Source organism: Ambystoma mexicanum, chromosome 1p, assembly GCF_040938575.1.
Source record: "Ambystoma mexicanum isolate Mex_15411 chromosome 1p, UKY_AmexF1_1, whole genome shotgun sequence".
NCBI classification, from domain to species: domain Eukaryota; kingdom Metazoa; phylum Chordata; class Amphibia; order Caudata; family Ambystomatidae; genus Ambystoma; species Ambystoma mexicanum.
In genome coordinates this window covers 837,828,597-837,852,080 of record NC_090921.1, presented here as the reverse complement: position 1 = coordinate 837,852,080, position 23,484 = coordinate 837,828,597, and the positions used below count along the sequence as shown (strand labels likewise).

General features: G+C 45.6%; 1 protein-coding gene across 1 annotated transcript in view; it reads left to right on the top strand.

Annotated features, from left to right (window-relative positions):
* The window catches only part of LOC138566224 (tyrosine-protein kinase Fer-like), a 436,248-nt gene that overhangs the window by 132,607 nt on the left and 280,157 nt on the right, over positions 1–23,484 (top strand). The window contains exons 2-3 of the mRNA XM_069643327.1: positions 16,046–16,258; positions 17,135–17,263. Coding sequence (XP_069499428.1) covers positions 16,046–16,258; positions 17,135–17,263 — 342 coding nt within the window. The remainder of the gene's footprint in view (positions 1–16,045; positions 16,259–17,134; positions 17,264–23,484) is intronic.

The window sequence follows — 23,484 nt, the reverse complement described above, 5'->3', positions numbered from 1 at the left end:
CTGCTGCTCCACCCCAACTCGATCAGCCATGCAGAAGGCACTGGGTATCTCCGGCACACAATGCATGATTCTTCAGTCTTGTTTCCTGGCCTTACACCTTTCGAACCGAAGGACTTTGGAAAGTAACGGTTTTCTTCCGGAAAGGTCAACGGTATCGCCCTCCTGGTGCACTCTTCTTGGTTTGTCGTCTTTCTCCCCTCATTAAGCTGCCATCTCGAAAACACTGTTCCTTCGTGTGCTTTGCCTTGCTCAGAGTTTGCTCTCATGCTCCGCCTTTTATCAGTGTGGGGAAGATTACTAGCAGTCAGGTGTGAGTGGCTACCTTTAATTGCCTGACCATGCCTGACCATAGTAGTGGGACATGTCAGGTACAATGCTCGAGTGTGAGTCTGTTTTCTCCCAGAGCGGGCTGTCCATGTGAAAGTGTTTGTGTAGGGAAAGGGGGTTGATGGTGTAGAGTTTCTAAATATCCTACCAGGTAGAATAGGGTAAAGGTGTTACAGGGAAGGGGATACTGCAGCTCACCAGCAGGTGTCCTTCTCCCACTCCCTGAAGACCCCTCACCCATGTGATCCTCCTGCACTTGTCCACCCCCAGGGTCTGGATCCAAAGGCGATGGCCGTGTCCTGGCCACCTGGAAGAGAGATTCCCGGGGACTAGCTGGTGAGACACCTTCTGGTTTCTCACAGATACCACCAGGTGGAGTTACCATTACCGGCACTTGGCCTGCCGGAATTACCGGCAGATTCTGAATGCCTGTAAGGGTAGGTTAATCCCCATTCCATGGACTCCATGCGGGGATTGCCGGTATTACTGGCACCGTTATTACTGCTGCTGGTAATACCGGCTGTTTTTTGCCAGTGGGGTGTCTGACTTACCTCCAGCTATTGGCTGGAGGTAAATCAGGTCACCCCACCAGCAAACTTGTAGTTTGCCAGTCTGGAAACATACCGGTAAATGGAATTACTGCCACATTAATTTGTGACTTGCAAACTTAGAATGACCCGCAATTACTTAATTGGAGTTGTAAACCTGCTACTGGTGTAATTAAAATATATTAACCCGGTCTGCTTTCAGCCACTCGATTTATAAGCACTCTGCATGTCGTTCACTGAAGTCCTGTTAAAAACAAGCATTGGCAAAGCCAACAGTTTTGACTTGGGTATAAGTTTATCGTCATCGGCTTTTGCCAACTGCGTGAACTCATTCTTCAAGTCTTGCTGCTCATAATATCATATGCATCTAGTTTACATGTACTTCCACTTTCACAACTTGATTTCCATTACCCTGCATACACTGTCACTATCATACAAATGCACCGCCTTGAAAAAGACCCTAGGTCGAAACACGTGTTGGTATTTCTTGACATGCGAATGGCACATGGTGCATATGCAACTGTAGACAATCTTATCTGCCCAACTTGGGAAACCATTGTGACCTGACTAATGCACCATTAAATCAACCAACCACAATCTTCCAACTGTTTCCAGCAGTTATTGGAGAGTCAAATCAGGGTACTGCTATACCACGTGGCAACTGCCTTATCCAACGCCATTGTAACCGAGGTTCCAAACCCAAATCTCCACTGTAGAGACAGGCTGCATAAGAGAAGATTTTTTTTAGTGCTTCAATCAAGGCCACTAGCTCTGCCGCTTGTGCAGAGTAATGGTTTGGTAGTAGTGTCTGTGAGTACACTATCAACTTCTCCCCTTTTTGTACTCCTCGTCCATGACCGACCACTGTGCACCCTGAGTGCCTCTGCCCTGTGGTTTGATCAATGCTGGAACTACCGTCAATGAAAATCATGTCCCCCCTTGATCACTTCTTCCTTAGCTAGGGGGTTACCTTTGCTCCTGTTAATGCATGCACACAATCTCCTTCTATTTTTTCTGCAATGAACTCTGCTGGGTTTATTGTCCTGCACCTCACAACTTCTATTGCTGGGTTGGTTAGTATTACCTCATACCCTGAAGACTTCTGAGTTTTCAGTGTTGATTTTGTTTTCTCCAGTACGGCAAACAATGCATGTTCCATGTACAAAACTACTGGTCCCCCATGGTTATTGGGGAAGCCTTTTCAACAGAAAATGCAGCAGTACCAAGTGCCTGCTCACATGGGAAATGTCCCTTCATAACTGCATCCAGTACCACAATGTAATATGCAAGTGGATTGTGTCCCTGCCCCTTTTTCTGTGTCAGTATTGCTGTCATTACCTTTTCATCTGAGTGTGAAAACAGGTGAAACTTCTCTTTGTAATTGGGAGTTGCTAGCACTGGTGCGTGTGCTAACTCGTGTTTTAGCTCCTCAAAACGTTCACCCATCTCAGCTGTCCATTTTATGTGTGTTTTTGCTTTTCTGTGTTTCCTTTAATGTTTGAAACAATGGCCTGGTGTATGTGGGGTAATCAAAGACCCATGCTCTGCAATAGTTGCACAAGCCCAACAATTGCTGCATCCCTTTCACTGTTTTTGGTTGTGGAGTTTTGTGTATGGCACTACTCTTTCTGGCGTTATTATTCTCCAGTTTGCAGACACAATCTGACCCAAGTACACCACCTCTTATTGACAGCATTGCAACTTCACTCTGTCCACTTTGCATCCTTTGTCTGCTAGTAAAGTCAGTAGTGTCACTGAGTCCCCTCTACACTCATCTTCTGTGTTGCTGCACATGAATAAGTCATCAACGTACTGTATTGCTGTGTTACCAACCTGAAAATTGCTAAAATCCATTTGCATCATTCTGTTGAAGATACTAGCGCCTTCGCAGTACCCCTGAGGCGTTCTAGTATGTTCGAACTGTGTCCTGTGATAGGTAAAGGCAGTGAGATACCTGGAGTCTGGTTGTAGTGCAATGGAGAAAAGGGTGTTCTTTAAGTCAACCACCGTGAAATAGTGTGCTTCTGCGGGTAACCGGCAAAAAATCATTGCGGGGTTGGGAACCAATGGATATTCTGCCTCAATAATGTCATTCAGAGGGCGCAAATCATTTGCCTTCTTGATCGGATAGATAGTGGTGTTGCAAGGTGACAAGCTCATTTGTATTATGCTCTGCTTCCATAGGGCATGCAGTGTCTCATATATGCCCTCATCTGATTCTCGTGAGAGTGGATACTGCTTTACTTGTGGCAACAGTACTCCATCTTTTAACTTGATGTGTACCGCCTCTGCCCCTTTGAGTATTGCCACGTCATGGGGTCCTGAGGGCCATAGGTTCTTGGGGCACTTTTTCCAAATACTGTGCTTTCTGTTTCGTTATCTGGGTCATCTGGGGAACTGCCCTTTCTTTTATGTGTACTGGACAAGATAGGCTCATTTCGAACACTACTACTCCTTCTTCATTGTCCTTTGTTGCAAACAACTCTGTGTCACTTACTCCTGCTAATGTCAGTGTGGGGTCAATGCATAATATTGAGCGCCATTCCGTGTTGTTCTCATCAGTGGCAGCTGGTATAATCATGTCTTTTTTTACCACTACTTATTCCAAGTATGAGTGTGTGCGCCTGAACTAACTGAGGAGGGACAGTGAGGCCTGAACAAAAATGTGTTGGACAGTCGGAACAGCTTCCCTTCAATCACTGGAAACCACCCCAACAACTTGTGTACCCCCTACACAAACACCTCTATGTGTGTGGGTACATCTCTCCTTGTGCTGTTTGCATAGTATACCTGAATCAGTACTGCCACCCGAGCTGGATATATCACGGGCGTGGTGCACACCTTCCCCTTCTCTGAGAATGAAATTATGGTGTTCAATTTGCTGAGTAGGGCCCTCCCCAGAATATTGATGGGAGTGTCTTTTGAATACAGCAAATGTGTCCCCAAAAAGCCATTTGTATCCAAACTTGTATTAGATAATGGAAATCCTTCTTCCTTGATGCACAATCTGGTTGCCCCAGTATCTATAAGAAATGAAAATCCCCTCATTCTTATCTGAACTGCTACCTCTGGTTCCACCTCCGGGTCTTCAGTTGCTGCTAGAATAGGATACACTCCCACTTCCCATGGGCACCCCATTGGGAAAACGTGTTCGCAGATGACTTAAATGGGTTACTGCCCACCATTGTTACTACACCGTATTGGGGTATGGTATTCTCTCCCAGTATTGTTATCCCTTCGGCTATCTGTGTCTGCGCTGGTGCCTGAAGTTCGCTCACTGTACCTTGAGTTCCTCTCATTTCGCCATTTTGTACCTGCACCTGTTCCTGGGTAGTAATACCCTAAGCTCGTGCGGGCTGTATCTGTAATTGCTGCTGCTGCGACATTACCTGCACCTGCTGTGGAGTCTGCTGCATGTATGTCTGTTGTTGCAGTGTCATGACCTGCACCTGTTGGGGAGTCTGCTGCTTGTATGTCTGTTGTGGCTGTCCTGCCTGTGCAATGAGCGGGCATGTTCTTGCAAAATGTCAAAAATTCCCACATGCGAAGCACTGTAGTCATTCCCCTGTATCCCATGCCCCTTCCACATGCGTAGTATCCTCTCCCCGTCTGATACTGTCCCATGTACCCATTCCTTCCGCCTGCTTGCATAGCCCCTGGCTGCTGCTACTGCATGTTTATGAATGCAGGCTGCTGCTGCATCTGTACCATTCCCTACTACTGATTTGGTGGCACCTGAGTGTAACCTCCTGGCTGCATTACAGTGGCCACTGGAAGCCTCCTTTGCCGATCTTGTGGAACTACTACTGGCCCTGTGAGTATTGCTCCCTCCAAGTGTATTTTTGCCCGTTTTTTCTGGACTCATTTGTTTTCTGTCTTGGTAGTATTATCCACTGTCTCCTTATCCTTCTCCTGCTTTCTTTTGCAATAGTGTACAATTGTTGCATGTATCTCAGGCCGCCCCTTTGCCTCAATTACCACTATCTATTCTAAAGAGACCAGCACATCCATGTGGAGCCCTCTCACTAGGATGTGGTGAAACAAAGGTATTTTTTCATCCCATGAGTGTAGATTTTCCTGCGTCCACATTTCCTGTATGGACCATATGTATACCGTGGGATCCTCGCCAGGCTTCATTTTGCGAGCCAAAATAGACCCCATGCTTGACGTGTCTGGATAAAGCTCCCTTAGAGCCTTCCAAACATATCCTCGATAATTGTTAAAGGGTGCTCCATCGTATATATTAGAGCTTAATTTTACCTCGGAATATCCAGCCTCTTGCCATATTTTGTCACTTCTCTCCCTGATCAATACGCCAACAAACCATTTATGTCTCCTATGGCCAATGAGACATATGTCACCCCCCACCTCCCGCTGTCTTTTTCTCAAAAACCCAAATACACTTGCTCGCCCGCACCATCAATAAAGGTAAACTGTAATCTAAATTGTCCCTGTCCATTTTCTGCCATGGTATGTAGTGGACCTCACCCCTTGCTTTCTGTAAAAGGGGCATTTGCATGCACGCTCTGTGTTTATTGCCTCATTGTGGTCTTTTTGCTACTGCTATTCTGGTTTTCCTGCTTCAGAGCCTATTTCCCCAGTCACACAGTAAGTCTACTCTTTCCTCCTCTTCTCTTTCATCTCTTCTTCTTTCCCTTATCCTGTCTGCCAGACTGTGTGTCTCTGTCTCGTCGTTCCCATCATCGCTGTCACTGCTGTCCTCCCAGTCTGATACTGCGTGCCCTTCGTCTGCTGTGTCAGTCCCACCATGGTCCAAGTCCTGTCCCCACTTGTCTATTTTAAACTTTATGCATCATGCTGTCAACCCCTGTTCATTGGCTCACTTCTCGTGTTCCTTTCCTTTCTCCTCTATTTCCCTTTTCGTAGCTTTTTCTGCCTCCTTGAACACGCTGTCAAATTGTTGTTGCGCGCTTTTTTTAATATCATTTAAATATTTCCTCTTCCCTTTCTCGTCCTCGCAGATAATGCTCATATCGCCCTCTTCTTTCTTTTTATGTGTTCCTTCCTTGTCTTGAGACACTCAGTTAGGATTTGTATACCCTTTTGTTTTCCTTTTCTTTGTACAATTTCCAAAGCCCCAGAATGTCCTGTCTCTTTTTAAGTTTTGCTCCTTTGTATGTAGCTGCCAAATAGGAATACATACTCTCTATAATGTCTGTATCGAATGTCCCCTCTCAGGGCCATTCTTTATAACAATTCCCCACTGTGTTGTGCACCCACTCGAAATGGTACTTTGGTATTTTATCACAGTATTGGGGCAACTTCTTAGAAATGTGATTGAACAGAGCATCCAACCAACTGGATGACATTGTCTGAGCCTTATTTCTTTCTATTTAAAATATTCTCCTCTTTCCTTCCCCATATTATTTTAATCCCTTAAGCTCTCACTCTCTTGTCAAACAGTCCCACTCACTCCATTTTTATACTTACCACTTCGCTCAATCACTCTAGTTGCATTCACTCCGGCCTTCTCCGCAGACACCGCCCTTTTACATCTTGCACTCAATACTTGCACACAATGGCCTTCTGCACAGGTTTGCCTTGTTATATCGTATTAGTATAGAAACGGCCTTCTCCTCAGGCCCACCACCTTAACGACGAAGTCTGATATTAGTATGTTAGAAAAAGCGATTACTCCTCTTCTCGCTTAACTATACCAGCAACTCGCGCTACGCGGTTTTGCACTATTTACAAGTTAATTTGGCCCTGGATCTTCCGTCCTTTCCACAGCCACATAAAACAAACAGTATGACACTCACCAAGATGCTAAAACAAAACTGCTGCTACTCACAAACACGTCCGCGTATATACCCCAAATAAATTATTTCCCAAGAAAATAAAATGACGCAACTATACCAATTGCCTGCACTACGTGCAACTCTTGTCTAACAAGGTCTGCCACTTACTATTCAACCCTCTGCTCTAGCGCAGATGTGCCACTGTCTACCTGCTCCCTATCGGAACAGCAGACCTAATATCTAATAGCACTCCAGCCAATCGCCCTCTTTATCAATATTGAGGGTGTGTCCTGTACACCATAAAAAGAGTCCCTCCCACCCCTAGCACTTTCATGCACGGGTACACTGTGTATCCTTTTAAGAGATGTTTTGCTTCTTTCGTCATCAGTGTCTCCCTTTAAAGACCTGTACTTTCGGTCAGAGTGAAGGCAGAGCCGGACCAGATGGACCTTTGGGAAGTGGGATCCACTGACCTCTCTTGGCTTGAGCTCTTTGTACTGACCAATGGACGCTGTCCCGCATTCCTCCGGGAGCACAGCTGGAATTCTCATGCCTTGGTCAAACGGCAGAGATATCTTGCTGCGGCCTACAAAATGTATCAGGGGGCGCCTCGTAGAACTCACCAAAAAATTACAAAAGTAGTCCAAAATGAGTGTACGCTGGTGCAAGAAGTGACACAATTTCATTCAGGGCACCGGACACAGCTGGGACAGCAAATCCAAACAGATCGCAGAACAGAACTGTATGTAAAGGCGCTGTCAAAAAATGTCCCTACACTAAGAACTTTTATAGAAAACAAAATAATTAGCATTTGCCATCGTGCAACATGAACAAATCTCCCCACACAAGTTTGATTGGACCTAGCACCTTGAACCCATATATAAAGGCTTACATTGCAAGCAATGATTGGGTTTGGGGCCTTCCTACACCGCTCTAAATTATACCCTGTGATGTCACAATGCACCCCCAATTCCTGCAGCACAAAATTAAGTCAATGGGCCTCATTACGAGGTTGGAGGTAGCCATGCCGTTTTTACCGGCATGGCTACCCCCAAACTTGGGTCAGGCTCCGGGTCCCGCCAAGGGGGAATTACCGGGCCATTCCGACTTCGGCGGGCCCGGTAATTCCCCTTGCTCGGGGCCCGGAGCCGGTACGTCCCCATTCGCATTTGAGCCCCCATAGGGCTCAATGGGAATGGGGAGGATGGTAGTAGCGGTACCCTACCGTTGCTACCATCCAGTTCTGCTCGCGGGTGCCGCTCTGCACGCCTGGTCTAACCAGGCGTGCAGAGCGGCACCTGTGAGCAGAACTCGTAATGTGGCGGTATGGTAACAACGGCGCCGGTAGCACTACCGGCGCCATTGTTGCCTTACCGCCACAATCGTAATGAGGCCCATTGAACCATTTGAGATGACCATCGGAACGTTAATAATCTTACCTCGTCGCCTCATCCTGATTCGTATGAGAATGGCTACCCGCCATGTCACCATCAGAGCCTTGACCCACGGACATACTGTTGCACAAATGTATATCAGGGAAACTCTAACCCTTTTCCCAGGCAAAATGTTCTATGCAGCAATTTGAAACTGCTACGGTTCTTGACGGGCCCATTAGAAAATTGCATTTCATAAATGATTTTGAATTATAAAATGGTCATGTATTGTGAGCTCCAATATGTTGACCTCGAAAAGCAACAACCACTGTGTTATTCTGCAGCGCTGGCCTGAGATTGCAAACGTTTTACTGTGTTTCATTCTACCACTACACATGATTATACCTACCTATGCCCCAGCATTTATGGATTAGTTTTATTAAGCCTTTAAGTTTGCATATATCAGAAAGAGCCCCCCCCCCCTTTTACAGTGCTACTCTCACAGCTGATAAGTGCGTTCCATCATACTGCGCTGAACTTGCATTTTGATTACACCGGCCTGACTGCAGCTCACGCAACATTCATAAGCTATGTTCCATGCTAAAGCAGTGCTGCTGGTTACTGCAGTAATGGAGTGGCGCCAATATCATGTAGGTTGACTGGAGATGTGTTTGGGCATGTCCAGTAGGAGCACCCACTACAGTCATATTTTGGCTCATTTTTATGCCTGAAATTTGATAACTAGCAGAGCAACGCCAGCAGGGTTCATCAGGTTCATAAATTACAATGAGCCAGCTGGGACGTAGAGCCAGCATGTGGCCTATCCAACTCCTGTTGCTTTTTGTGTGACTCATACTGATTGACAGTTAAAATAATAAAGTTGCCAAAACACCACTTCATAATCGAACTCATTCTGAGACAAGGGGCCTCATTACAAGTTTTTGTGGTGTGGGAAAAGTGTGGGTAATTCGGTGACCAGGCACATTTACCGCACCACAAAACTACAAGATCTGGAGGTAAATCAGGCCCCACTGGCAAAATACGGGTGGTATTACCGGCACCGGTGTGCCATTAATGCTGGCAATCCAGTCCATGTATTCCTATCGGACTCCATGTAATGGAGATGTACTGCTCTTTCCGCCACCTGTAATAGCCTGGAAATTCTGGGATATCAGGAGGCGGATATGGTAGGTCAGTTTGCCGGTATACCGGCAAACTTTTAATGGGGGATCTGCCGGGGATTGGGCTACGTTGGGAATTGAACTCCTTTCGCTTCCTGGGCATTCAAGTTCATCACTCCACAGCAGACACATTTCAATACAATATAAGGAGAGCACTTAGACAGGATCAAATTTTGGTACAAGTTACCTTTGTCCTGACTGGGCAAGATAGCGATCTGTAACATGCTCTATTTACTCGGGAACATCCCACAAATGGCTAGGGTTCCCTTCTTCAAATTACTGAATAGTAGGATTACGGATTTTTTGTGGGTAGGGAAACGTCACAGTGCGTCACTGGGCACGCTGCGTCAGAGATACCAAGAGGGTGGGCTGGCTCTCACAGACTTTGAGCTGTACTTCCTGGCATCACAATTACAACATGCCACCAGATGGGAAACTGCGGAAGGGGGCATGGATCGGCACCTAATGGGGAAACCCAGTAGGTAACACAGAGGGATGGAGCTACTCTGGAGAGAAGCAATGGAGGCAGAACTATCCTGTCTAAGTAAGGTGGACAGGTAGCCATGGAAGAGGACGTGCACTATGTTATGGCTGGGGGAGGGATACAGCCCTGACATACCCCTGAGTGCAGAAGCCAGAGTGGCAGAGATCATAAAGGACATGGGAGACTCCAAATGTGCTTCAAGTGGGTGGCGTACGATGGGAGATTTTTTTGAGGGAGGACTTTACTGACATTTGAGGAATGGGCGGGGAGATTTTAGATGCCCAGCCGTCAGTTGCTGAACTATGCAAGATTTACAAGAACTATTGCAACTAGGAGGGGTAAAATACCGGAGGAACCCTCAACTACCCCAATTCTATAAGCCATCCTTAACATAGGAAATTAAAGACATGCCATATCCAGGTCCAGGTTAGACTCCGCACTATAGGTCTGTAAAAGCCAGCCCCAGTTTAAGGTAAAAGAAAAATGGGAACAGGACATGGAGACGACATTTGGGGAGTCAGAATGGGAAATAAATATGCATGCGAATCAGCAAAGTATCTAGTAATGCCCGGTTTAAGTTGATTCATTTTAATATCCTGCACTGGGTCTATATGACTACCCAGAAATTACATATCCCCACACCCCACACCCCACATCAATGTCCCAGAAGCAAGATTGAGCAGGTTTTTGCCACATGGTGTGGGCGTGCTCAATAATACAAACTTACTGACAAGGGGTGAAGATGAGAATAAATGCCCTATTCGGGAGCCAGTTGGACTGTTCTTCCAAGATCTGTTTACTAGGGGTTGTACCCAGGGGGAGGGGGTACAGAAGGAACAAAGGAAGAGAATGGCACCCTTCTTGTTATTATTAGCAAAACAAAGAATAGTAATCTCGTGAAAGTGTCTGAAGGGCCTGTGATGGCACAGTGGCAAGCTGATGCACAACGGTGGGTAGCAGCAGAGCAGTGGATTGTGCAAGAATTGGTGAGAAAGGCGGGGAACGAAGACGAGGGACTAGCATGGGACATTCTCCTGAACGATTTACAAACCTCTCCAGATAACCTTCCTCCCTGAGGTACAATAGCAACCGGCCACAAGAGTGCTCAGGGGGAACTATAGTAGGAGGGGATCACTGGCATCATACGTTATACAACTGTAGGCAGGCACGGGAGATGAGAAGGGCACCAAGGCTGTTTATGCAAAAACTGAGTTGGGACGGGGAAGGATTATGGGGTACAAATGGGGTGAGGGGGTGGGTTATCTTATTGTTGACTTTGTTATATGTCTTGATACCCTTAATAAACAAAATTATTTTTTAAAAGAATAGCATGCCAATTGTGAGCAAAGTCGAAGGAATGTATTCAGTATTCCGGTGAAATAACCTCAAGGCATCTCAGGCAAAGAGGAACCCTTCGCCACCCATCAGCTCTTGGAGGGAGGACGTTGGATCCCACACCAGAAAGCTCCATGGTTGCTGGAGAGTCAGCAAAGAGATTATACTGTATACAAGGACAAGGCAAAGCCTTACATGAATTAGATGAGCCATACCACATCACCTGCCTCCCCACAGCCTTATTCAGATGAGTCCCCATTTCCCACTACAATGAACCTCTCTCTGTTCCACACGCGTCCATCTTACAATTGCACAGGGTTTTTCCATGCGTGCACAACCCTCTGTGAGAAAATGTAACCATCCCCTTCCTGGTGTTCCATGGGGAAGATGTATTTTTTCGGCATCTTCAATCTGAACTCTCACATCCCTAGCACTGCTTTTTATGTCAACTGTGTCCTTGGCTCTGCACCCTTGCACGGTCATCCTCCTTTTGACTCTATCATCATCAATCTCAACCAGACTCTCCATGTCCAGCCACCCGAGACACAACCTGGAATTGGGTTTATAATGTGGTAGGACCTCAAACAGGGACATTAGGGTGGTGCTGTGGGGAGTCCAACAGTATTGGAAGACTCTTGAATGGACCCTGTCCCCTCTGGACCAACTTGCTACCCTATCGGCATCCATAAAGATGCGATTAAAGCTTTTGGCAGTCTCATTGGACTCGTGTAGAGTAGTGTGCACATGAACTGGGCCTTCTCCTTAAGGAACTCTACCATCTCATTGGAGACCATGTGTTTCCCATAATCCATTATCAGTTTCGAGGGGAAGCCCACACTCCAAAAAACAGAGTGCAAAACTCTTATCACCGCCTTTGAATTAACCTGATTTTTAATGAATACCTATGGCCATTAGGAACAGAGGACGAAAAGCACGATTACATATGATCTGCGACCATGTCCAATGTTGAGTGGAGCCAGAATTGCAAGAGAAACATCTTACCATGGTAGGTTAGGTGGTTTGTAAACCATCTTGGGAGGCACTATGGGAATGAGTGCTTTCTCACTTTCTTGGGAGTCATTATAGCTTTGTATCATCCGCTCAAGCAGACCACCCATCTCTGGCTGCCAACAATCAGGTTAGACCAGGGCCTTGGTTTTTGACATTCCAATAGGTCATTTCTGAGTCAGCATTACTATCCTTTTTCTGAGCCCATCTTTGGGTATGACTCTGCTTCCCCAACTAGTTTTCCATTTACTGTGGCCAATAGATCCTTAATCAGCTGACTACTGCACTCACTCCATAACTGGACAACCCACAGTCCACCATTCGTTTCATGATGGAGCAAGACTCACCATCAACAACAGCCCTTTCGAGTTCATCTGCAGAGAATAATGATGTCAGCGCACTCATCTCTTGAGGTTCCCACCCAATGACCTCATCATCCATGTTTCCTCTATTGCACATCTAGACAATGCATTGACAACCATTTTCAGCCTCCCCATAGCATGGTCCATCGTGAACTGAAGTCCCTGCATGTCAGTCATCCATTTTTATATATGGTTTGACACCCCATCAAGTCCCTTCCCATTGGATATTGCTACAAGGGTGTTGTGGTCCGTCCTAACCCTAAATTTCCTCCAAATATTTCTTGAAATGGTTGCCTACCCACAATCAGGCCAATACCTTTTCCTCCACCACTGAGTTTCAGGTCCTTTTAGTAGACAAGAAGATAAGGGCACTGTGTACTCCTTAATACCATCTGACTGCATCGACACTGCACACAAAACAGTGTCGCTGGCATTGGTGTGAACTATCGTGATGCATCCATGCTGGAAATTGTCTAGAATGGGTGCATGACATATTAAAACTCCTTATGACAGTATCATGTCCGTTCAAAAGCAGTTCCCTTTCTAGTTATTCTCCTTATCCCATTGGTCCAGTCAGAGATGATATGAATGCATTTGTCATGAAACGTAATTACTTCCAAGAATGACACAACTTTGCTTTTATTCTTGGGGGTGGGGATGACTTCAAAAGTAGAAAAAGTCCTTGGTTGGGCTCAATGCTTGCCTCAGACAGGTGATTTCCCAAATATATGAATGAATGTTGGCGAAATGTACACTTCTCCAAACTTATATTCAGGCCAGTCTTCTCTAGAATCTGGAGCAAGTCCCTTAGTCTTTTTTTGTCATGCTGGGACTCGCTTTTTTCCCCATATGAGGATGTCATCCTGGAAGAAGCTTATGCTCTCCACGTTCACAAGTAAATAGTGCATAACATTTTGAGATTCACTATCTGCCAACACTATCCCAAAGGCATAACCCTACAGCAGAAGAGCCCCATAGGTATGATACAGGTCACCAGTGCATGCACATTGCGTGTAACTTAATTTAATAGTATGCAGACTTTAGAACAATTGTTGAATACAGGTTAGCTAGACCAATTTCACTCAACTGCTCAGTAGTGCTGGTCAATGGGAATATCCCACCCACCACATTAATGTTCAGGCAGCGTGGGTCTATGCATGGCCTTACCTACCGACAGCTTCCTGGCTACTATTAGGGAGCGCACACATTCTGAAGCATCTATGGGTTCAATGATCCCTTCATCCTGCTTTCTATCCAGCTCATTAATGACCTCTTGCCACAATGTCAGAGGAACTTGCCGCACCTTAGTGGGTTTGGGCATGGCATCCCGCATGAGGCATAACAAGTGACAGAATCCATGTAAACACCTCAACCATTTCTAAATAAAAAAGTGCTCCATTGTTCTATGTGTCCTACACCACTTGGGGACATGCAAATCACCATGATCCAGTCTGAGGTGTTGGGGTCAAGAGATATCCCTAGTTCAGCTCTTATTGGAGTCTTGCACCCAACATTTCGCATGACGCCCTTTGAAATGTATCTCAAGCTCACCCAAAATAGGAATGGCCCATCCACCAGATTCATTCACTGTAAGACAGAATGCTAGAAAAAATCTGGAAAGAAATCACCTTCCCACAGAATAATCGGCATTTTGGTCCCACCAATACTCAAGAAATGGCCCGGGCCCACATTTTCTCGGTGCCCCTGTGCTGCTGTTATCTGCCGGTAATGTCCTGTTCCTCAGTGTTTATAGCTATTAGCACTCTGGCATTTTTACTCAGGTGCTAATAGCTTTTTTTATTTTTTTTTTAAATTGAGAAACAGCGTGGTGGCTGTCTCTCAAATTAAAAGAAATTATAAAACAAAAAGGCTGCTATGGAAGAAGCTAAAAGGGAACTACTGTGAGTCCCTTCTCCCTTTCCATAGTGTCCATAGTTCCAGTGAGGAAGAGGCAGACTAGCAGAGGAAGAAGAGAGCGAACGTCATGGGTTGTGGGCAAGAGGTACGTGTGAGGGTAGGGTGGTGGAGGGGGGAAGATGAGAGGCTGAGGGCAACTGGAGGCTGGATCCCTGGGAGGAAGGATCTCAGCCTCTTTCTGCATAAGGGTTTGCAAGGCAGGCGATACCGCGTGATAAGGCTCCCTTTCTGACCTTCCTGATTGTCTGGGAGGGTGTGAAACATCACCTCCAGGTGCTAATAGTAATAATGATGTTTCAAGCCATATCTTTCCACTTCTAAGCTGTGTAATGATAGGGGTTATCATTACCCAACTCAATAGCAGTCATTTAAGGCACATTCAAACACACCTGCGTAGTAGACTAGGGTATTTTGATGTCATTGTTGAAGTGTGTGAATAAGAGGAAAGTTTGGTCTCTGGCTATAAGAAATAACATCAAACTCAATTTCTTACTAAGGTTTTCATATATAATATGCAAGTCCTCTTTTAAAGTTTGGATTAACCAACGACCTGTGACTTGAGTGTATACTGGGCCATGACATTGTCTCGGGCGCTAATGATAAAGTGTCCCACAGTTGCAAATGGGAATTCATTCCTTTCGTGACACTGTTTGAGTAGTACTCAAGGGGGAGTTTTTTGATAACATGTGATGCAAATTGTGCCTTTTAAAGAATATGTATTCAACAACACTGGTCAAAACTATTAGCCCAATACTTAAGTTCGTCATCAAACTGGCCCATATTGGCCCAAAAAGTGTCCCACTTTGACCCCAAAAAATGGCCCCTTCCAGCATTTTGCGTTTTTGTTTCGGCCATTGGCCTATTGTCATATAAGACTGTAGTATATGATACAAAGGACTTCTTTGTGATTGAAGCACATGGATGCATTCTCCAAAACGAATTCACATCATATTTCTTGTTCTCTTTCCTCTGCTTGTTTTTCTCTCCCTATCTTTCTCTCGATTCTGTTCCGCAATCATGTTGCCCTCTTCATCGGTCACTCTGTGTTCGCCTCTTCTTCTTTTACATTTCCCTTCTCCATTTCCTCACCCCCTTTGTTCTGACTCACTCTCTGTTGATCACTTGTCTACATCACCTGTTTCCTCTATCTCCCTCTCTTCTCCCTCATTCTATCTTGCTTTCGAACCTTCCTCAATTGTCGGTCTCTTTCATCACCTTCTCGCTGCAACCCTTTAATTTCCATTAAATACCTCTTTTCTCTTTTACTTACATATACATTTTGCTTTTTTTCCTCAAACTCCTCCTTTCTTCTCTTCTTACCGTCCCATCTATTACTTCAATCTTTGCCCCTCACTGTTTCTTTATCTCACCCTGTTTGCCTACATTCTTTTTCTATGACCCATAATTCAACACCTCCTGTCTGCTTTCCTTCTCTCTTCATTTCCCTTTTTTCCCACTTTTAATTTTTTTCCTCTGTTCCTACTCTCGCTCCTCCTATTTCCTCCACCTCTTTTTCTCTCATTGTCTTCCCCTTCTCCCACTGTGCCTCACCTTTATTACTGTTGTTGTGTTATCGCCATTCTCAACTATCTCTTTTTTAATCATCTACCCCTCTCTCTATCTCTCTTTCTTCTTCTACTATATTCTTTTTCTCTTTCTAACATTCTCCCTTGTCTTGTGATTTTCTCTCTAAAACTCTCCCTTTTGCCACAAATCTCTACTTCTCCTCTCTCCCCATTTCTACTTTAAAGCTTCCCGCTCCTGTACCTTTGGTTCCAGCAGCCCAAAAACCCCTCACCCAGCAGGACTGGTACCATGGGGCGATCCCCCGTCAAGAGACCCAGGCGCTGCTAACTAACGACGGGGACTTCCTGGTGCGAGAAAGTCATGGGAAGCCGGGAGAGTACGTCCTGTCTGTGTTGGCCACTGGGCAGTGCCGGCACTTCATCGTTCAGTTCCTCAATGTGAGTACTAAGAGTGGAAGGTGCGCTCTACTTGCACATACAGAGACTACCCCACCATTATGCTACTGTAGTGGAGATAGCATGGTGTATTCTGATGGTGTCAATACTTGACAAAGGTTTCAGATAAATATCTTTAATCTCATCCCTAAAAAATATTCAAACATGTTTTGATGATTGAATGAGTTAAACCTGTACAACTTGGTGCCACAAACTGAATCTTCTGTTGGGCTTCTTGGATTACATATTACTGGAAAGAGGTTAAGGGAAGTCCTTTTTCTTTGTGTTTCTGAAGGTCCGATGGTTCACTGTCATGCAGTTGCTGGTAGGGGTATAGTGTCATTGCATCACACACCCGCAAATGAAGACCTTCCTTTGTTATTTCAGCAAGGTCTGCGGATGTGGTGTAGACTGTAATCGGCTGTCTAAGGGTGGCGTCCAGAGGCATATCATTGTATTTTGTTATTGAGGCCTTTAGAAGCTCTTTCATAGGTGAATAAGTAGGTTGACGCAAGATTTTCTCAAAGACACTCTGACCAAAACGGTAAGCGCATGACTTGTAATGGTAATTTCCTTTAATCTTCTGGTGGGGTCTATCCCTTAGAGTATTGACACATGTACAACATTGTTTACTGAGCTATGGCACATAGGCATAGATGCAATCACAAAAGCAAAACTAGCCTCATCCACTAGAGCCTGGTAGAGTCAGCACCACATTCAGCCATCAACACTAATTTATTTAATAGAGAGGGGCAATGGACTGCACACATATTCACTCCAGTGGATAATGTCCTTTACGCTGGTGTAAGCAACTGCTTCTGTTGGCTACTTGCGGGTCTTACCAATTCTTGGCTGAGTTCTTCCTTATTTCTGCTACAGAACAAGTACCAATTTGATCAAGAAGGGACAGGGTTTCCCACCATCCCACTGCTCATCAACCACCACTGGAAGAAACGGCTGGTTCTTACTAAGAAATCTCAAGTTATCCTCCGTACCCCTGTCACCAAGGTAAGCATGGCCCAATGCCAGCTGCCTTCCAGCTGTATACAAGTCGTGTGCTAGATCAGATGTGGCAAAATGTGTTTAGTAGTATGCTTTTGGAATTTGATATTGGTACATGTGTTCTTATCATCAGAGGTTACTTCCTTTCTTTCAAATTTTATTTATTTGTAAAGTGGGAAACACTGGCCCTGAGGCATGGAGGCGCTAAGACAAAAACATAAACAACATACAACACAAAAGCGGGCGCTGCCATGCAGTGCTACATCAAGGAAAACTAAGGAAATACAAACTCAAAAGAAATTCAGAAGAAAAAGTAAATATTCAGTCAATTATAATTCGTAAGTTCGTAGTAACTTTCATCTTTCCCAGTGTGCAACAGCGACTCAAAAAAGAAGGAAGGTTGCTCCGTCCACTACCAATAACAATACAGTCTAGGTCATTCGTAAAAGACCATTCACTGATATGGACCCTCTGCAGGAATCTAAGATCATAGAACCTAACACAACTTTCTCCAACTTTAAGACGCAACCAGGCCAAGAGTTTATTCTAGGGGTGCCTCTCGATTCATGTCTTTCAGGTTTATTCACATTCATGAGTACAACATTTCTTTGGTCTGCAACCAATCCTTTTAGGTATGGGTCCATGATTTTTGGCATTAATGATTTTCTGGCATGTAAACCTTTACTCTCAAGAACTCCATTGAGCTTTAACAAAGAGCATCTAGGGATCAACAATGGTGGGGCGATGTAAAGTCACCTTGCCTACTGGCACAATGGACCCGACCGGTATAGCTAGGTCAGAGAGTGGAGTCTGCTGCCTGCCAATATCTTTAAAGGGCACATCACTTGTGACCAGTGAGCTAATGTCCACAATCTGAAATGTTTGACAGCTGACCGCTACATTTTTATTAGATGCCTGTATCATAGGGTAATCTGAACAGAGGTCAGTTTGACAGTCTCTAGCCGCGCAATCTAATTGGGGAGAGCAAGTGTCAAAAGAGGTTACCCAAGCAGTAAAATCCAATGCACTCTCACATTCATCCAGGTCAGCAATGATTCGTTGCTTAGCGCTTTGCCAACTACTAGCGGTATTTGATGACGGGTCTCCAAAGTTGCCATTAATAAGGGCTTCCGAGATAACACTATCCAAAGTTTACGTGGGTGATTGTAAGGCGATACTCAATGCTTGAGTTAGGCAGCCATATTTCTCTATTTCGGAAACTATATTCACATTAGACTGATTTGGGTAGGCCAATTGGGATGTCTCAGCAAGTTCTGTGATGTTCTCTTGTTTCATGACAAGTCTACTATTACTTGTCCTCGTAATAGGCATTCTGCACGTGTGTAAGGAAAAAATACCAGAGTGGAGAAAAGCCTCTAAATCCTAATAACTGCTCTACTTCGAACGTAATAACCAGATGATAGCAAGAGCCTCACATGCACAAGCGGCGGAACACTCAGTTATGCATTAACACACCACCATCACCACTTTCCACCTTTTGGGAAGATCTAAAGCTTACTGCTGTCAGCTTCCCAATTCATAGCCAACACAACGCCACTTATAGGCAGATGCGTATCTCTGAGGCCCAATCTATCTCCTAAACTAAATTAAGATCTTCGTCTGATGGTATGATGTGGCATTTATAACGCGCCTGTACCCAAGTGTTTCTAGGCGCGACAAGACAAAGAGGGGGAAACAAAGGGGGGACAAAATAACGATCTTACTAAGGCTTGTGTCATTCAGATCACGCAAGTGCGGGAAGAGGGTTGGGGAGACAAGCCAGGGTGCAGGGGAAGGAGGATGTACAGTTAACTCACAAGTGCAGCCAGCAGGTGACTCATAAGGGCAGAGAGGAGGGACTGTAGGGCTGCAGATACAGACCCTTAAGTGCTCCAGAGCCCGGGGGCAGTGCAAGGGCAACTGGACATGCAGCAGCCTGGGCCCGAGTTCAAAGGGTGACCAGTGTGCGGAGCAGTCAGGTTCCTCGCTGTCCTACATCACAAAGTTCTCTAAGAGGCCTCTCAGCTGATGATGGTTCTCATTCCAGAACCCTATCCTCTGGAACTCCTTCCCCTTAGAGCTAACACACATGGATAGAACGATTAAGCTTCTGTCACTCCCTCAAAACACATTTGTTCGCTCTTTCTGCATAACTGTCTGCTCTACTATTTCTATCACCCCGCCTTTTCTCCAATCCCCATCTTACTCTTCACTCTGCCTACATCTACCGACCACTCTCTGAAGTGATCCTTTCGGGATGCAAGCAACCAAAGCATTATCAATAAATAGATAAATAAACATACTCCACACAGTAGCCACAATCAAGGGGTGGTATAGTGTACCACAAATATGAAGCAAACTCATATTTAGCTGGTCAGAAGGTTTTCATAGTACTGGTATTTCCAAATTGAATTCCAAATTCCCAATACCAGAGGTCACACAAAGAAGTAAGCAAAATACTACACAAGAAAGCAGTAGGTAGCTCATAGGGTGAGCTCAGTAGCAGTCCTGTGCTTCATCCTGAAAAAAACCATGATGCGATCCAAGAAGGAATACAGTGTGTTGCACAAGAATGGGTTAACAGCAACATTTGGTTCAGCCTAGAACTAGTTATGGAACTGCCGAGGATTACTTTGTCAGTGAGAGTAGAAATCATGGGCTTCTTAGTGTATTGTGCTTTGCCAAAACCTTCTGCAGTTCAAGAGACGGATTCTCCAGACTGCTCTGAGAGCTATCAAAAGCAGATTGAAGGAAATTATATCTTCATTATGAAACCAATGCATGATTCCAGTGCAGGGGAGACGTGTTCGTGTTTTTGGGTGCCAGGATCAGCCTGACAGCCCACTTCTGTGTAAGCTGAAGCTGTCTGATGAAGCCTTTCCAAAGATAGCCGAATAAAATGCCATTACAGTGTTCAAGATGGTGTAAGGTAGCCCCAAAACCTGACGAGCCAAAAAGCAATCCAATGAGCCAATAAAGTGCACGAGTAGCAAGAAAAACAAACGTTTATTACATGCAGCCTACTTGGCCGGGAACTATTCAAAAATCATTCAACATGTCATCATTGAATGGTGTTTTTTTATAGGAGTGGGTGACATCACAGCTCTAAAAAAGTTGCAAGATACATGTAAATTATTATTCACCTGATTACACAGTAATTGCTTGCCCCTACACAAATCTACACAGTACCACATGTATCTATTGACCTATCCTAGTGCTTGTGACCAATCTAAGGACCTCCTCTTAAAAATTACCTAACCATCAGGGTATCCAGCTTCTCCATTCCTAAATGGTTGATGTAAATTCTAACATTTTGCAACATAGAAATCAGTTTCCCATTGGTGGTCCCACCTCAAGTATTCCATGGTGGGTTTCTTCCCCCTTCGATGACCAATTGCACGCATCGCACGTCCACGCTTTCGAACCTTCAAGAATGGAGGATCGGACCCTCTGTGGAAAGGCCCTCACAGGAAAAGGCCGCGCTGTTGAGAGACGCAGGTCCACAGGAGACGCAGCCCGATGATACGTAGCATGCATCACAAGTCCACGCTTCTGAGACTTCAAGAACCAAGGATCGGACCCTCTGTGGCAAAGCCCTCGCAGGACAAGGGCGAAGTGTTGAGAAACACAGGTGTTTGGCGACAAGGGGGTCGGAACGTAGAGTGCAAGCAATCACAAGTCCACGCTTCCGAGACTTTAAGAACCAAGGATCGGACCCTCTGTGGCAATGCCCTCGCAGGACAAGGCCGTAGTGTTGAGCAACGCAGGTGTTTGGCGACAAAGGGGTCGGAACGTAGAGTGCGAGCAAGCAGTGCAGCTGTCGACCAGCAGCTACTGCAAGGTAAGAAAGGTGCAGGCAGGTGGCGTAGCCATTACTGCATCCTTCTAAACTGCCCTACCTTGTGCGTACTTACTTTTAATGCGATTCTTACCCTGCACTGTTTCCACACATGCATTATTCTTTTACTTTCCCAGGTAGCCTTACTCTGTTTTCTGCATCTCTGAACTGTTTTCTTTTTTTTGTCTTGCATTTCTCTGCATTTTTTTCCCTATAGTTGAACGCTTTGGCCCACTCACTGTCTCTACATTTCCCCTGCAATTACTGCATTTCTTCCTTCTAGTTGATTTATTAGCCTCTGTCTCTATTTTCTGCATACTCGTGCATTTTGTCTCCTCTAGGTAAGTGTTCCTGGGTGTGCTTCACATGGTATGCTTTGTCCCCTTCGTGTGCACCCTGTGAGGCATAGCTCTGTGTAATGTTCCTTTCGCTTCTCTCTCTCACCTGTCCTCTCAACCCTCTATCGCACCCACTATGGTGCTCTCTATTTCTCCCATCTTCTCTAACTGTTTTTCTATCTTCTATCCTACTCTTATCATTATGACTGGTAGGTAGAAACTTAAGAAGGACAGCCTGGGCTCCAACCCTGGCCTTCCCATCAGTGACACCTATGTCAGTGCTTCCTCCAGAGAGACTCTCACAGACATCTTCTTTGTCATTCCTTCACCCGACCTATGGACCCTTCATATGGTCGCTCTTCTCTCTCCTTCTTCCTCTTCACCCATTGATGGTGGCACCCATTGGGAGTGCCTCTTGGCCTTCTTCCAGTCCACTAGAGTCATCATTAATGTATATCTAAATGGTACCATCATGGTCCAGGGGCCTCAGCCCAACCTCATACTATTTTATAGGCACCTCTCTTGCCTCATTAACTTTCTTCCTTCTCCTGCTATTCCTACTACCACTTCTCTGGCTCCTCCTCTACATCCTTCTACTACCATTGCGGCTCCTCTGCCAGGCTACGCTCGGCCTCCTCCTCCTCCTCGCTCATCCTTGACTGTCCGCTTGTCAGGAAAGGTGCGCTTCTAATGATCTCTGTCTTAATGCCAGTAAAACTAAGATCCTTCTCATTGGGACCCTGCTCTCGATTTTCCTCTCTCAATCTGGCTGGCCTCCCTGGTCCCTCTGCCCTCACCCTCTTGTGAGGCAGAAAACCCTGGGGTCATCTTCGACTCCACTCTCTTCTTCAATCCACACATCGTGGACCTTGTCAGAAAGGCCCATTTACAGCTACACCTCCTTAGAAGTATTCTCTCTTTTCTCACCTACCCCAAGAAGCTCACTGTCTCCAGAGCCCTGGTTCTCTCTAGGCTAGACTACTGCAACAGCCTCTTTCTCAATCTGCCTAACTCTACTCTTCGCGCTCTACAACTCATCCAGAAAAGGACCGCAAGACTTATCCTTGGCATCAGGCCCAGGGACCGCATCTCTCCTGCCCTTCAATCCCTCCACTGGCTCCCGGTGGCTGCAAGGATCAAGTTCAAGACCTTCTGCATTATCCCGAAGGCTTTTTACGGCCAGGGCCGGGCCCTCGCTATCTAGAACTTTATCTTCCTAAGTACCTTCCTACAAAAGCCCTCTGCTCGTCTACTTCTAATTCTCTGTGGGTGAGTCGCTTCTCCAAGCAGAGATTGGGGGTAGATCTCTCTCCTCTGCAGGTGCCTCCCTCTGGAACAGCCTCCCAGCCTCTCTCTGCCTTGAGCCAGATCTCCTTAAGTTCCGGAATCTCCACAAGATCTTCCTTTTCTCCTCTTCTTTCTCTCCTCCTCTCCCCTGCTAACCTTCCCTTACTCCTGCACCGTTTAGCTGTCTGGCTGCTTGGTGTTCCCCTGAGTCTTACAGGACACCAGGCCCTCCCGTGTCCAGTCCCCCTGCACTTGCTTGCTGGTCTCCCTGCACTGCCGTCTGGCCTACCGTGCACTACCAGGTTGTGATTCCCCTTGGAGCCCCAGTCTTCCTTGCACTTAGCTCAGGGCCTTGCTTCTCTGGGCGCACTTCTTGTCTGCACACTTGCACGATCTAAAGGTTACCAGTCATTTGGTCGAAAAAAATTGGTCGACTGGACAAATGGTCAAACCAATTTGGTCGAAAACCAAATGGTCGAATTTTTTTTATTTTTTATTTTCACCCGAAATATATAATTAAAAAAAAAATTCGACCATTTGGTTTTCGACCAAATTGCATCGACCAAATGTCATTCGACCAGTTTTCAGTCGACCAAATGACTGGACATCCGATCTAAATGATACTAGGCCTAACCCACTGGAGAGCTGGTCAGTCCACTTAGTGGTCAAGTGACACTTCCGAAGGCTCAGGATGGCTGGATCCTCGAGAAAACGCTGAGACTGGTTGGTCCCAAATGTCCAGGGGTTCAATTACCACAAAGGGC